The sequence below is a fragment of the Hippopotamus amphibius genome, chromosome 2 (genome assembly GCF_030028045.1).
Source record: "Hippopotamus amphibius kiboko isolate mHipAmp2 chromosome 2, mHipAmp2.hap2, whole genome shotgun sequence".
NCBI classification, from domain to species: Eukaryota; Metazoa; Chordata; class Mammalia; order Artiodactyla; family Hippopotamidae; genus Hippopotamus; species Hippopotamus amphibius.
In genome coordinates, this window is record NC_080187.1 from 183,665,669 (window position 1) to 183,679,806 (window position 14,138).

General features: G+C 41.1%; 1 protein-coding gene across 1 annotated transcript in view; it reads right to left on the bottom strand.

Moving 5' to 3' along the window:
- GPR176 (G protein-coupled receptor 176) overlaps window positions 1–11,939 on the bottom strand; it is a 106,499-nt gene extending 94,560 nt beyond the window's left edge. Inside the window, exon 1 of the mRNA XM_057722923.1 lies at window positions 10,901–11,939. Within this exon, the coding sequence (XP_057578906.1) occupies window positions 10,901–11,057 (157 nt within the window). The 5' untranslated portion in view covers window positions 11,058–11,939. The remainder of the gene's footprint in view (window positions 1–10,900) is intronic.
- Window positions 11,940–14,138: the final 2,199 nt, after the last annotated feature.

The window sequence follows — 14,138 nt, forward strand, 5'->3', positions numbered from 1 at the left end:
CTTGGCTGCGTTGGGTCTTCATAACTGCAAGTGGGCTTTCTCTAATTGTGGAGAGCGGGGGCTACTCTTCGTTGCGGTGCACAGGCTTCTCAGTGCTGTGGCCTCTCGTTGCGGAGCATGAGCTCTAGGCACAAGGGCTTCAGTAGTTGTGGTGCGCAGGCTCTAGAGCGCAGGCTCAGTAGTTGTGGCACATGGGCATAGTTGTTCCATGGCATGTGGAATCTTTCCAGACCAGGAATGAAACCCATATTCCCATGGCAGGCGGGTTCTTAACCACTATGCCCCCTGGGAAGTCTGGCAATTTCTTAAAATAAGACAACAATGAAGTTTGCCTCATTGATTGACTCTTCCTTTCCTGAATGATTTCTCTATAGCATGCAATACCGTTTGACAGTAGAACTTCTTTCAAAATTGGAATCAATCTTCTCAAACGCTATCACTGCTTTATCAACTAAGTTTATATCATATTCTAAATCTTTTGTTTTCATTTCAACAATCTTCACAGCATCTTTACCAGGAGTAGATTTCATATCAAGAAACTTTCTTTGCTCATTGATAAGAAGCAACTCCTCATCTGTTCAAGTTTTATCATGAGATTGTAGCAATTCAGTCACCTCTTCAGGCTCCACTTCTAATTCTAATTCTCTTGCTATTTCCACCACACATCTGCAGTCACTTCCTCCACTGCAGTCTTGAACCCCTCAAAGTCATCCATGAGGCTTGGAATCAACTCTCTCTAAACTTCTGTTAACATGATATTTTTGACTTCTTCTGAACCACAAATGTTCTTAATGGCATCTTAATGGTAAACCCTTTCCAGAAGGTTTTCAAATTATTTCACCCAGATCCATCAGAAGAATCACTCTCCATGGCAGCTATAACCTTACAAAATGTTTTTCTTAAAGAATAAGACTTGAAAGTCTAGAGTATTTCTTGATCCATGGGCTGCAGAATGGATGTTGTGTTAACAGGCATGAAAAGAACATGAATCTCATTGTACATCTCCATCAGAGCTCTTGGGTGACTAGGTGCCCAAGAGCTCATTGTTAATGAGCAGTAATATTTTAAAAGGAATCTTCTAATATTACAAGAGACAAGGAAGGACACTACATAATGATCAAGGGATCCATCCAAGAAGAACATATCACAATGGTAAATATCTATGCACCCAACATAGGAGCACCTCAATACATAAGGCAAATGCTAACAGCCATAAAAGGGGACATCGACAGTAACACAATAATAGTGGGAGACTTGAACACCCCACTTACATCAATGGACAGATCATCCAAACAGAAAATAAATAAAGACACACAAGCTTTAAATGACACATTAGACCATCTCGACTTAATTGATATTTATAGGACATTCCATCCAAAAACGACACAATACATTTTCTTCTCAAGTGCACATGGAACATTTTCCAGGATAGATCACATCTTGGGTCACAAATCAAACCTCAGCAAATTCAAGAAAATAGAAATCACATCAAGCATCTTCTCAGACCACAATGCCATGAGACTAGATATCAATTACAGGAAAAAAAAATGCAAAAAATACAAACACATGGAGGCTAAACAATTCACTATTAAACAACCAAGAAATCACTAAAGAAACCAAAGAGGAAATCAAAAAATATCTAGAAACAAACAACAATGAAAACACAACAACCCAAAACCTATGGGACGCAGCAAAAGCAGTTCTAAGAGGGAAGTTTATAGCAATACAGTCCTACCTCAAGAAACAAGAAAAATCTCAAATAAATAACCTAACCTTACACCTAAAACAATGAGTAAAAGAAGAACAAAGAAACCCCAAAGTGAGCAGAAGGAAAGAAATCATAAAGATCAGAGCAGAAGTAAATGAAAAAGAAAGGAAGGGAGCAATAGCAAAAATTAATAAAATTAAAAGCTGGTTCTTTGAGAAGATAAACAAAATCGATAAACCATTAGCCAGACTCATTAGGAAAAAAAGGGAGAAGATGCAAATCAACAAAATTAGACATGAAAAAGGAGAAGTAACAACGGACACCTCAGAAATACAAAAGATCATGAGAGACTACTACAAGCAACTATATGCCAATCAATTGGATAACCTGGAAGAAATGGATACATTCTTAGAAAAATACAATCTTCCAAGACTGAACCAGGAAGAAATAGAAACTATGAACAGACCAATCACAAGTACAGAAATTGAGGCAGTGATTAAAAATCTACCAACAAACAAAAGCCCAGAGCCAGACGGATTCACAGGCGAATTCTATCAAACATTTAGAGAAGAGCTAACACCTATCCTTCTCAAACTCTTCCAAAATATAGCAGAAGGAGGAACACTCCCAAACTGATTCTACAAGGCCACCATCACCCTGATACCAAAACCAGGCAAAGATGTCACAAAAAAAGAAAATTACAGACCAATAGCCTTGATGAATATAGATGCAAAAATCCTCAACAAAATACTAGCTAACAGAATCCAACAGCACATTGAAAAGATCATACACCATGATCAAGTAGGGTTTATCCCTGGGATGCAAGGATTCTTCAATATACGCAAATCAACTAACGTGATACATCATATCAACAAATTGAAGGATAAAAACCATATAAAAAAGAAAAAGCTTTTGACAAAATTCAACATCCATTTATGATAAAAGCTCTCCAGAAAATGGGCATAGAAGGAAATTACCTCAACATAATCAAAGCCATATATGAGAAACCAAAAGCCAACATCGTTCTAAATGGTAAAACACTGAAATAATTCCCTCTTAGAACAGGAACAAGACAAGGGTGTCCACTCTCACCATTATTATTCAACATAGTTTTGGAAGTGTTACCACAGCAATCAGAGAAGAAAAAGAAATAAAAGGAATCCAAAGTGGAAAAGAAGTAAAATTGTCACTCTTTGCAGATGACACGATATTATATATAGAAAACCCTAAAGACTCTACCAGAAAACTGCTAGCACTAACTGATGAATTTAGTAAAGTAGCAGGATACAAAAGTAATGCACAGAAATCTCTTGCATTCCTATACACTAACAACAGAAGAGCAGAAAGAGAAATTAAGGAAACTCTCCCATTCACCACTGCAACAAAAAGAACAAAATACCTAGGAATAAACCTGTCTAAGGAGGCAAAAGATCTGTATGCAGAAAACTTTAAGACACTGATGAAAGACATCAAAAACAATACAGTTGGAGGGACATACCATGTTCCTGGATTGGAAGAATCAACATCGTGAAAATGACTGTACTACCCAAAGCAATTTACAGATTCAATGCAACCCCGATCAAATTACCAATGGCGTTTTTCACAGAACTAGAGCAAGAAATCTTACGATTTGTATGGAAACGCAAAAGACCCCGAATAGCCAAAGCAATCTTGAGAAGGAAAAATGGAGTTGGGAATCAGGCTTCCTGACTTCAAACTATACTATAAGGCCATAGTGATCAAGACAGTATGGTAGTGGCACAAAAACAGAAAGGAAGATCAACGGAATAGAATAGAGAACTCAGAGGTAAGCCCAAACACATATGGGCACCTTATCTTTGAGAAAGCAGGCAAGGACATACAATGGAAAAAAGACAGCCTCTTCAATAAGTGGTGCTGGGAAAATTGGACAGCAACATGTAAAAGAATGAAATTAGAACACTTCCTAATACCATACACAAAAATAAACTCCAAATGGATGAAAGACCTACATGGAAGGCCAGACACTATAAAACTCCTAGAGGAAAACATAGGCAGAACACTCTATGACATCCATCAAAGCAAGATTCTTTTGGACCCACCTCCTAGAATCATGGAAATAAAACCAAGAATAAACAAATGGAACCTAATGAAATTTAAAAGCTTTTGCACAGCGAAAGAAACCATAAACAAGACAAGAAGGCAACCCTCAGAATGGGAAAAAATAGTTGCCAACGAAACAACAGACAAAGGATTAACCTCCAAAATACACAAGCAGCTCATGCAGCTTAATACCAAAACAGCAAATAACCCAATCCACAAATGGGCAGAAGACCTAAATAGACATTTCTCCAAAGAAGACATACAGATGGCCCACAAACACATGAAAAGAAGTTCAACATCACTAATTATCAGAGAAATGCAAGTCAAAGCCACAATGAGGTATCACCTCACACCAATCAGAATGGCCATCATCACAAAATCTAGAAACAATAAATGCTGGAGAGGGTGCGGAAAAAAGGGAACCCTCCTGCACTGTTAGTGGGAATGTAAATTGGTACAGCCACTATAGAAAATAGTATGGCGATTTCCTTAAAAAACTTTTGACATGCCTTCCTCACTAAGTGTAATCATTCTAGCTTTTGACTTAAAGTAAGAGACATGCAACTCTTCCTTTCACTTGAACACTTAGAGGCCAATGCAGGATTATTAACTGGCCTAATTTCAATACTGTTGTGTCTCAGGGAATAGGGAAGACTGAGGAGAGGGAGAGAGATAGAAATGGCTGGGCAGTATAGTGGTCAGAACATAAACAACATTATGGACTAAGTTTGCAGACTTATATGGGTGCAGTTCATGGCATCCCCAAACAATTACAATAGTAACATCAAAGAGTACTGATCACCATAACAAATATTATAATAGTAAAAAAAATTGAAATATTGCAAGAATTACCAAAATGTAACACACAAACACAACGTGAGCAAATGCTGTTGGAAAAATGACGCTGAAAGACTTGCTCAACACGAGGTTGCCACAAACCTTCAGTTTGTAAAACACTCAATTATCTTTGAAGCACAATAAAGTGAAGCACAATAAAACAAGATATACCCATAAAAGAATGCTTTATCATGATATAAACACTGCTCTGATTGGGGAGGGTTACATTTCTAATCCTAAACAAAGGAGGTCTGTATTTCATTAGCACATGACCACAGACTAAGGTCCAGAACAAAACAGGACCAGATAAAAGAAAAACAAAACAGTGGACCAAACTTTAAATAAGCCTTTCTGCTCCACCCAGCTCACTGCTGTAGAAACATCTGTAAAGGTGAAATTTTTGCAAATATTCCTCGAGTTAATTGCTTTAGATGACAGCAGTTCCTATTAGAAACAATATTAATGTAGTAGAGTTATGATATAGCCAGATCATTTAATATCCCAGTAGTTACAAATGACTGAGCCCTTTATTTGTAACAACTACCAAACTGGAAACAATCCAGATGTCCTTCAACATGTGAATGGTTAAACAATCTGTGGCCCATCCACACCATGGAATACTACTAACGATAAAAACGGATGGACTACTGATAATGCACATGACAACCTGAATGAATTGCCAGAGAGTGATGCTGAGTGAAAAAGCCAACTCCAGAGGGTTACATACAATACAATTTATAGTATGCATGCATGAATGTGTTATATCTGCATGTGCATTTACAGTTACCCCAAAATAAAAAGCTTAATTAAAAGTAACAAAACAAACAAAAAAAGTAACAAACAAACAAAAATCCAAATGACTGAGCCCTAACAGAGACAAGGCATATGAGCACACATGAAAAGAGGCCTGGTGGAAGGTCTAGTACCCAGAATACACAGTTGATCCTTGAACAACACAGGTGTAAACTACATAGGTCCACTTATATGCAGACCTTTTTTCACTAAATACGTACAGCAGTACATGACCCATGGTTGGTTAATTCCACAGATGCTGGAACCATGAGTACAGGGGGCTGACTAAAGTTATACTTGTATTTTTGAGTGCCCAGAGGGCGATGCCCCCCTCCCCCGCATTGTTGAAGGGTCAGCTGCATAAGGAACTCCTACAACTCAATGACAGGAAGACAACTCAATTTAAAAATGCACACACACAAAAAATGCACAAAAGATCTACACAAACATTTTTCCAAAGAAGATATGCAAATGACTAATAAGGGCATGAAAAGATGCTCAACATCATAAGTCACTAGGAAAATACAAATCAGAACCACAATGAGACACCACTTAACACCCACTAAGATGGCTATAATCAAAAAGACAAATAATAACAAATGTTGGCAAGGATGTGGAGAAATCAGAACCCTCATACAGTGTTGGTAGGAATAGAAAATGATACAGCCACTTTGGAAAGCAGTCTGGCAGCTCCTAAAACAGATAAACTTAGTTACCATATGACCCAGAAATTTCACTCTTGCTAAATACCCAAGAGAATTGAAAATACTATATCCACACAAAAACTACACAAATATTCAGAGCAGCATTACTAACAACAGCCAAAAAGTAGAAAAACCCAAATGTCCATCAATCGGTGAATGGATAAAGAAAAGGTGGTACGTCCATACAGTGGAATATTATTCAGCCACAGAAAAGGAATGAATTATCTGCTACAACGTGAATGAACCTTGAAGACATTATGTTAAGTGAAAGAAGCCAATTACAAAGAACTACTTATTTTATGACTCCATACATGAGAAATGTCCAGAACAGGCAAATCCACTCGGACAGAACATAGATGAGTAGTTGGCTGGGGCTCAGGGTATTTAGGGGAAATGTGAAACAACTACTTACAGGAATGTGATTTCTTTACGGATGTGGGGAGTGAAAAAAATTTCCTGGAATTCCTTAGTGATGATGGTTGCACAACTCTGTGAGTATACTAAAAAGCCATTGAACTGTATACTATATTTGCATGAAATGTGAAATACATGAATTTTAATCTCAATAAAGTTTTAAGTTTTCACAGAATTTAATTTCCAGAAGAACTGGAAAGTTGAGGTTATACATTAAAGTCCTAGAAAGGAGAAGCAAAGGGTTACCAAAAGTATTTCATTCAGATTAAGGTCAGATTGCTTTTCTGTGCTTAACATATTACATTATAAAAGAATGGGGTGGGGAATGCATACAGTATATGGACATCAAAGACAACATGAGGCAGTTTGAGTCAGTATATTAGGAGTTCATCTACCCAGGCTGATAACTATTTTTTTTTCGATCTTTATTGCAGTATAATAGCTTTACAAAAGTTGTGTAAGTTCCCTCTGTACAAGAAAGCAAATCAGCTATATTTATACACATATCCCCATATCTGTTCCCTCTTGAGCCTCAACCTCACGATTTCAAACTCTTTAAGTCAATTGAGGACACCTTATTCTTGATGTAGACTACTAGGTTTCTAGGCATACCAAAAACAGAAAAAGCAGGTATAATAAGGCTGTTGATATTACATTATTATTGGCTATAATTATGACCAACATACTATATTATTATATATAATTATGAAAAATCATCCTTGTGATTATGAATTATGAGCACAAATTAGTAGTAACATTGTGTCTATCAAACATTTGACTAAGGAGCTCCAAGAACTGTCTTTTCGGTTAATGTGGTTAATTTCAACTAGTATCAAAAACACAAGTATATTTCTCTAACAAGTACTGTGAACACTGCTAGTGTCCAATACAATTTCATTGAAAGATTACAGACAATCATGAGCAAATATGGTGTTTCTCCATATCATCTGTGAAATCAGTTCAACAAGTAATCCACACTGCCCCCCCCCCATTTCCTTTGAAATGATTACTTCAATAACCACCTTAAGAAATCAGACAATAAACAACTTGGACCTTTACTTGGGGTCATCAACTTCACAAAGGTTCACTATAGACTACTGCCAAAGAAAGGAGAGACAAGTTAAAAATAGGAACCATGCATATGGTGGTTTGGTAAGAGGAAGGCAGGCTGACTTCTCTATTTTAAAATAAATTACAGGGTAGGATACATACTTGTTGGCTATTGTCTACAGTGCTGATTTTCTTTAAATAAGAGCAAATTCATTTATCTAAAAAAAAAACTCCTAAATGCCTCCAATGATGATAACAACAGATAACAGGCAATTTGTCCAGGAGCTTAGAAGTAATAGACTAGGTCACGAGCACTAGCCTTTTTCAAGTCAAAGCAACAGAGAGGAGTCCAGCTCTCCAGGCATTTGGATTGTGAATCCAAAGAGAGTGGAGAAAAAGAAAGATCAACTCTGAGGAGCTGGATCCAAAACATTTATTGGAAATGATGGTTCCAATTCTTTCTGAGCCCTTGATTTCACATTGTTCACTACTAAAAGTGGTGTGTGACAGATATTTATCAAAGGGCAATCTAAATTATTTGACTGTTTCAAAACCTACAGTATATCTGAAGATATCCCAAGATGTTGCATAAAGAAGACTGAGACATTAGCTCATACAAACCTTCAAAAGGCATTATTTGAATAATATCACATACAATTCTCCAGTTTATTTGCAACGTAGCAAACAATGTTCCCTATGGTTGGAACATTATAGTTATTCCAAGTTGGGAATTTTCCCTCAACAGGGCACTAAAACAGTTTTCAAAAAGAACTGTAAGACATCAATAGTGCAAAGAAATTATTTTCACATAATAGTAGGCCTCTGGAAATCCCAATGAAAAAGTCTATGTAGAGAATACAGGAAGTATATTTGAATTCATTTAAAGGGAAAAACTCATTCGTCCATGTTTAGGCACAGGGGAAACAAGTAGATTAAATCAGTATCATATACTATTCTAGATACTATTCCGTCCTCCATTTACTTTTCATCCTTCTAGTTTCTTCTGGGATAATTTTTCTCTATCTTGGGGTTTCATGAAACTAGGCTTCCCAAGTTGACTTGCCTTGCAACTGACCGCAAATGGCTCTGGAACTTAAGCTCTGAGCCTCAACTGGCATTACCAGGATTTGATGACATAGATATGTCTGTATGGGTCAAATCCTCAGAGAACACTGAACCAAGAATACCAGTAACAAGTGCACAGTGCAATATTATGTAGCTGAGCTTTTAAGAAAACCAGAAATGCCTTTCACTTTTGCACAAGTTCTCTGACTTTTGACTTCTGGAAATTTAACCATATTTATACTTTTTCTGAAAATAAAAAGGAGCAAATGGAATTCACTCTTAGGAGGGCCTAAGTAATGTGTAGGGCGCAATCCTGACTAGACCAAGTCAAGCATAACCAAAGATTAGGTGCAAAATAAGTCTCCTCTTTGAAGACATCCACAAGAGCAGTTTTTGCATGTCAATTAAAGTGCTGTGTGGAAAAAAAAGAGTTGAATTAAAAGCAGATTTACCTAGGAATTCCTGAATCCAATGCAAGTTACCAGAACTGAAAGTACATGGAAAGCAGAACATTTGTTAAATGTGTACTATTTACTCTGTCCTTTACACACATGCTCTGTCTTCTATTTCAATAGTACTCAAATTTTTAGAGTCAAACTATGAAAAAATTTCTCCTGGCACCATCTTTCTTAAGGGTTAAAGTTACCAACAGGAAAAACAAAACAACCAAATACACACACACACACACACACACACACACTCTCTCTCTCTCTCTATATATATATATATACACATACACAAAGAATAAATGCAGAACTAAAAATGCAGCCACTTCTACTGCCTCCCCAATAATCTACTCTTTAAGTAAATGTGACAATACTAGAATTTAACTCTCAAAAATCTACAGTGCATTGTGCCCGGTAACCAGTATGTGTTCAATGTTTGTTGTTTGTTAAATGAATATCGAAAATATTTGGGACACAAACTTTTGCTTTGTTAATGTGCATTTACATACCACTCATAAAAACACATCTTAACATATACACACAAAACTACACATAGCCCCATTGATGTCAACTCCTGAAAATGCTCTAATGACAAAAAGTAGAAGATAAGTATTATGCTAGAGTGGGACAGGATGATGACAATTAGAGAAGCTACGACAGGAAACTGCAAACACAATTCTTCCATAGTCTTTTTAAAATTATTATTACCTTCTGTTATTTATTCCTTTACTTTTTCCAAAAAAAAAAAAAATACAAATATAGTTGGTGTTTCATAGTCTTTTTGATGTCAGTTATCTTGGTTTCCATGGAAATTCACAGGTGTCTACAAAAAAGTAATCTATGCCTACTGTGAAACTTTAAGACTGCTCTTGACCATAATATCACACATAATTATGAACAATCTTTCTACATCCTTATAAATGCCACAGCAGAGAATCTGTATTTCAAAGGAAGCCACATATTTACAAGTAATATGCAATATGTTCAACAAATCTCAACAAAAATGAATATTCATTGTATCATTTATCACTTAAAGAGTAGCTACCAGAAGTACAGGTAATTCTCACACTAGTGGACAAACATTTTTACAAACCACTCATTTCAGTTCATTGATATTTTCTTCCCCGAACAAGTATTCCTAAATTTGTTGTGTGGTGTGTTGTGTTTTTTTATCCTGTCTTTATCCTGTACTAAAAAAAACAATAGGGAGAGAAGTAGATTGGGATTTATTTTGTTTGGGGGTTTAAAAATATCTAAGGCAACATAAGAGTTTAACTCCACAGGATTGTTTACCAGCTGGTTGCTGTTCCGAAGAAGCTAGCCATTTTTAAAAAGCTCAAAATAAGGTTCTCGAAAAAAAAATTTTTTTATATATAGGGACTAGATGGAAGTGCAAAACACATCAGTCATCAGCAACAAAACAGAAGCTCTGTTGCTCGCTATCTGTAAACAAGTAGGGCCAGCGCTCTGCCCTGGTACCCGGGAGGTAAGGCATGATGGGCACCACCCTGTGCCCATCCCGAAGCGTTCCGCAAGGGCCGCCTGGAGATGCTGACCTCCGCAACCCAGGCAACCCGCCCTCCAGCGGGGACCAAGCCCTACCGGAACTCTTCTGCTTCCAGCTTGGGGGCTGGAGTCGACCATCCCTGCTTAACTTCCCTGCAGTTACCCTGGCATTCTTAAGCCTCCTTCAACTATCTGCACTTTCGCCAGGGCACCCCGAAACCCACGGCGGCTCCCCGCTGTCAGAGCCTACGCCTTCGGGGCAGCCCACCCGGGAGGCGGCCCCGCGGGCGGCTTACCGAGCAGCGAGCCTATGAAGATGACGACCTGCACGGTGGTGGTGAACTGGCGGTACAGCTGCGCCTCGCCGACCTCCCCGAGCGCGCTGCGGTTGGCGCCCGACGCGTTGCGCGACTCGCTGGCGTTCCGGGAGATCCAGCTGCCGTTATGCCCCATGGCGAGGCTGGGGCTCCGGCTCCGTCTTCGCCCGCCGGTGCGCCCGCCTCGGCCCTCCGCGCCGCCCTCTTCTGCCCTGGGCGCGGAGGCACGCGCGGGTGCCTTCTGGAGTCCGGGAGAAGCCGGGGCAGCCGCGGGTCCCCTCACGTCTCCACATCGCCAGCCCCGGCGCCTGGGAGGCGGGGAGCGGCGAGGGCGAGGCTTCGCCCCATGCCCGTTCCCTCCTGGGTCCCCGTCAGCAGCCACATGAAGGCGGCACGGTCAGAGCCCGACAAGCGTAGTCCGTCCCTCCCGACCTGAGCGGTCAGCGCGGCCAAGCCCACTCAGCAGAGAGGGAAACACAGGAGGCATTTGGTGGTCCAGGAGGGCGCGCTGCGCTCCCGACGCCCTCTTCAACCTCCGCTCCTTCCACTCCCCGAGGGCCGGGCAGCCCTCTCGAGTCCCCTCCGGCTGACGGGCTTAGGCCCTCTCCTCAAAGGGAAAAGAATATTTGGCTGCAGCCCTTTTTCAGTCCCGCCGGCTTCGAGGCTGGATGGCGATGGGAAACCCGGGAAATGCCCAAGTCAAGTGCCGGGAGCCCTGAGGGGACCTGCGAGTCCCTCCCCCGCCGGCGCCCATGGCCAGGATAGGATGCCCCGAACCTCCCCCAACAGCCTGGGCGCCGGCGCCCGGCCGACCCCCAGCCGCCCGCGAGGTCTTCTCCGGCCCAGCCCCCTCGCTGGGGACCCCGACCTCCTGCCTCAGCGTGCGCCGCAGGGACCTCGTTCCGCGGCCACTGTGCCTCTGCACGGCTCAGCGCGCCCTTTCCCGGCCCCGCTCCGGCCCTCGGCTGCAGGGAGAGAGCCTCCAGACTTTGCGGGGACACGAGAAAACTCCCTCGGAAGGGAAGCGGCACTGTCTACGAGACGGCCAGACTAGCGGCGCGCGCTTAGGGCAGCTGGGGGCGCGCGGCCCGCGGGGCGGTCACGTGACGCGCGTGGCCCCGCCCCCACGCCCAGGCTGCCGGCGGCGGGGGCATCGCGGCGCCATCTTGGCCCCCCCCCCCCCCCCCCACCGTCGTGACAGCCGAGGTCTGGAGCGTGGCAGGCGCGGAAGATCAGCGTCTGGCCGCCGTGGACAAGCTCGCGGCTCCTCCCGGGCTTCGGCCTCGTTTACCGCTCTCGTTACTGCCCCTTATCTCGTTAGCTACACTGCCTGAGGCTGATAATTCCACGTCGTTGGCACCTGGGCAAGGAGCCCAGTCTCCTCCATCAGGCCTTGGGTGTAGCTGAAGCATGTAAAGCAGATGGGATTTAGAAATCCAGTGCACGGCTTACTGGGCCTTTTCTTTGAGGATCATTTCTAAAATGTACACAATACAACCCCAGTCGAGTAGATTCTGGCAATGAAGCGTTGGAGGGAGAAACTTCCTGCGGGCCGATGCAAAAGGTTGGGAAGCTGGGATGAGCGAGTAAACAAAAAATGGTAAAGAGAAGCCGAATGGGAAAAGGAACGGATATGGCATACAAAGAGAGGATCAGGGGAAGAGCGAAAAGGAAAAATGAGAAGAAAAGACAAGGAAAAATGAGAAGAAAAGACAACTAAAAATTTGTCTGGTTTGACCTTATGGGAACTGTTTCATTTTAATGAGTGACAAACACTGTAGAGGGATTTGACAAACGTACTGGTAGGACTAGGTCCCAGGACAATAACTCTTAGGAATTTATTAAAATTACAGTTATTTCTTGTTTGTTTCAAAGCTGATCGTGCTACCATAGGCTTACTTCACTTTCCCTGGTAACCCTTATTACTTACTGTTCTTGAAAGAGCAAAGGTACCTCTTTGTATTTTCAAAATACCTGCACGTAATCCGCTATGTAAGCAGTTATTTTGAACATTTTGGAGACAAAAAGAGAAAAAAAGAAATGGAAGGAAAATTAATGACAAATTGTATTTTCAAAAAAGACATTTCCAGCAGTTAAAACTTGTTCTGGGAGTCCAAACATATTTTTCAAGATGAAACCTCTTACACTGTAGTCATTACAAAACATAGTTTGTAATAATAATTCAGCAATATCCAGCAGACTCCTTAGGAAAGGTTAGGGCAGATGTGTAAATGAGTTGTGTAGTAACAGTTGTAAAAATACCCCTTTACCCACCTTCACCTGCCATCCCTATTCAAAACTACTAAAAAGTATTGGGATGAAAGTGTAGAAAAGATTTTTCAATTTTTCAGATGTAAAGAGTGTTTAATAAAGCAAGAAACTTCTCATTTGTGTATTCTGAGAAGATACCAGTAAATCCTCTCCAGCCCCTAAGCTGGTGTTAGGGTAGGGGGTTCATTGAGTCAAGAAATAACCTGATAGGGACTTCCCTGGTGGTCCAGTGGTTAAGACTAGGTGCTCCCAATGCAGGGGGTCTAGGTTTGATCCCTGGTCAGGGAACTAGATCCCACATGCATGCCACAACTAAGAGTTCGCATGCCACAACTAAGGAGCCTGTCTACCAAAACTAAGACCCAGTGTAACCAAGTAAATATTTTTTTAAAAAAAGAAAGAACCTGATAAACTCAGGTCACCATGATTCTCAGACTTGAGGAAGGATTACCTTGTGACAAAACAGGACCAAGGATGAGACGAGAATGGTGTACTTCTTATGGCCATGGGCTATATGAATTTTTCACTGATTACAAGAAAATTTAAGATTGATGAAAGAGACTGGACATGATTTCAGTATAGTCAACTGTCTATAGTTGTGTTATTTATACCTGTCTGCTCATCACAAACTTAGTGGCCTAAATTACAACAGCAATCATTTATTTTGCTTACAGATATGCATTTCAGGCAAGACCCATTGGGACAGCTTATCTCTGTTCCACATGATATTAACGGGGGCAGCTTGAAGTCAAAGCCAGGGTATGGAATCTGAATCCCAGCTGTTGTTGGGACCTCAGGTGGGCCTGTCAGCTGGAATGCTTATAATGTGGCCTCTCCATGTGGCTGTTTGGCTTTTTCACAGCAAAGCAGCTATGTTCCGAAAGTGAGCATTTCAAGATAGAGTCCCAAGAGGACAAGGCAGAAGCTTGCTGACTTTTATGACTCA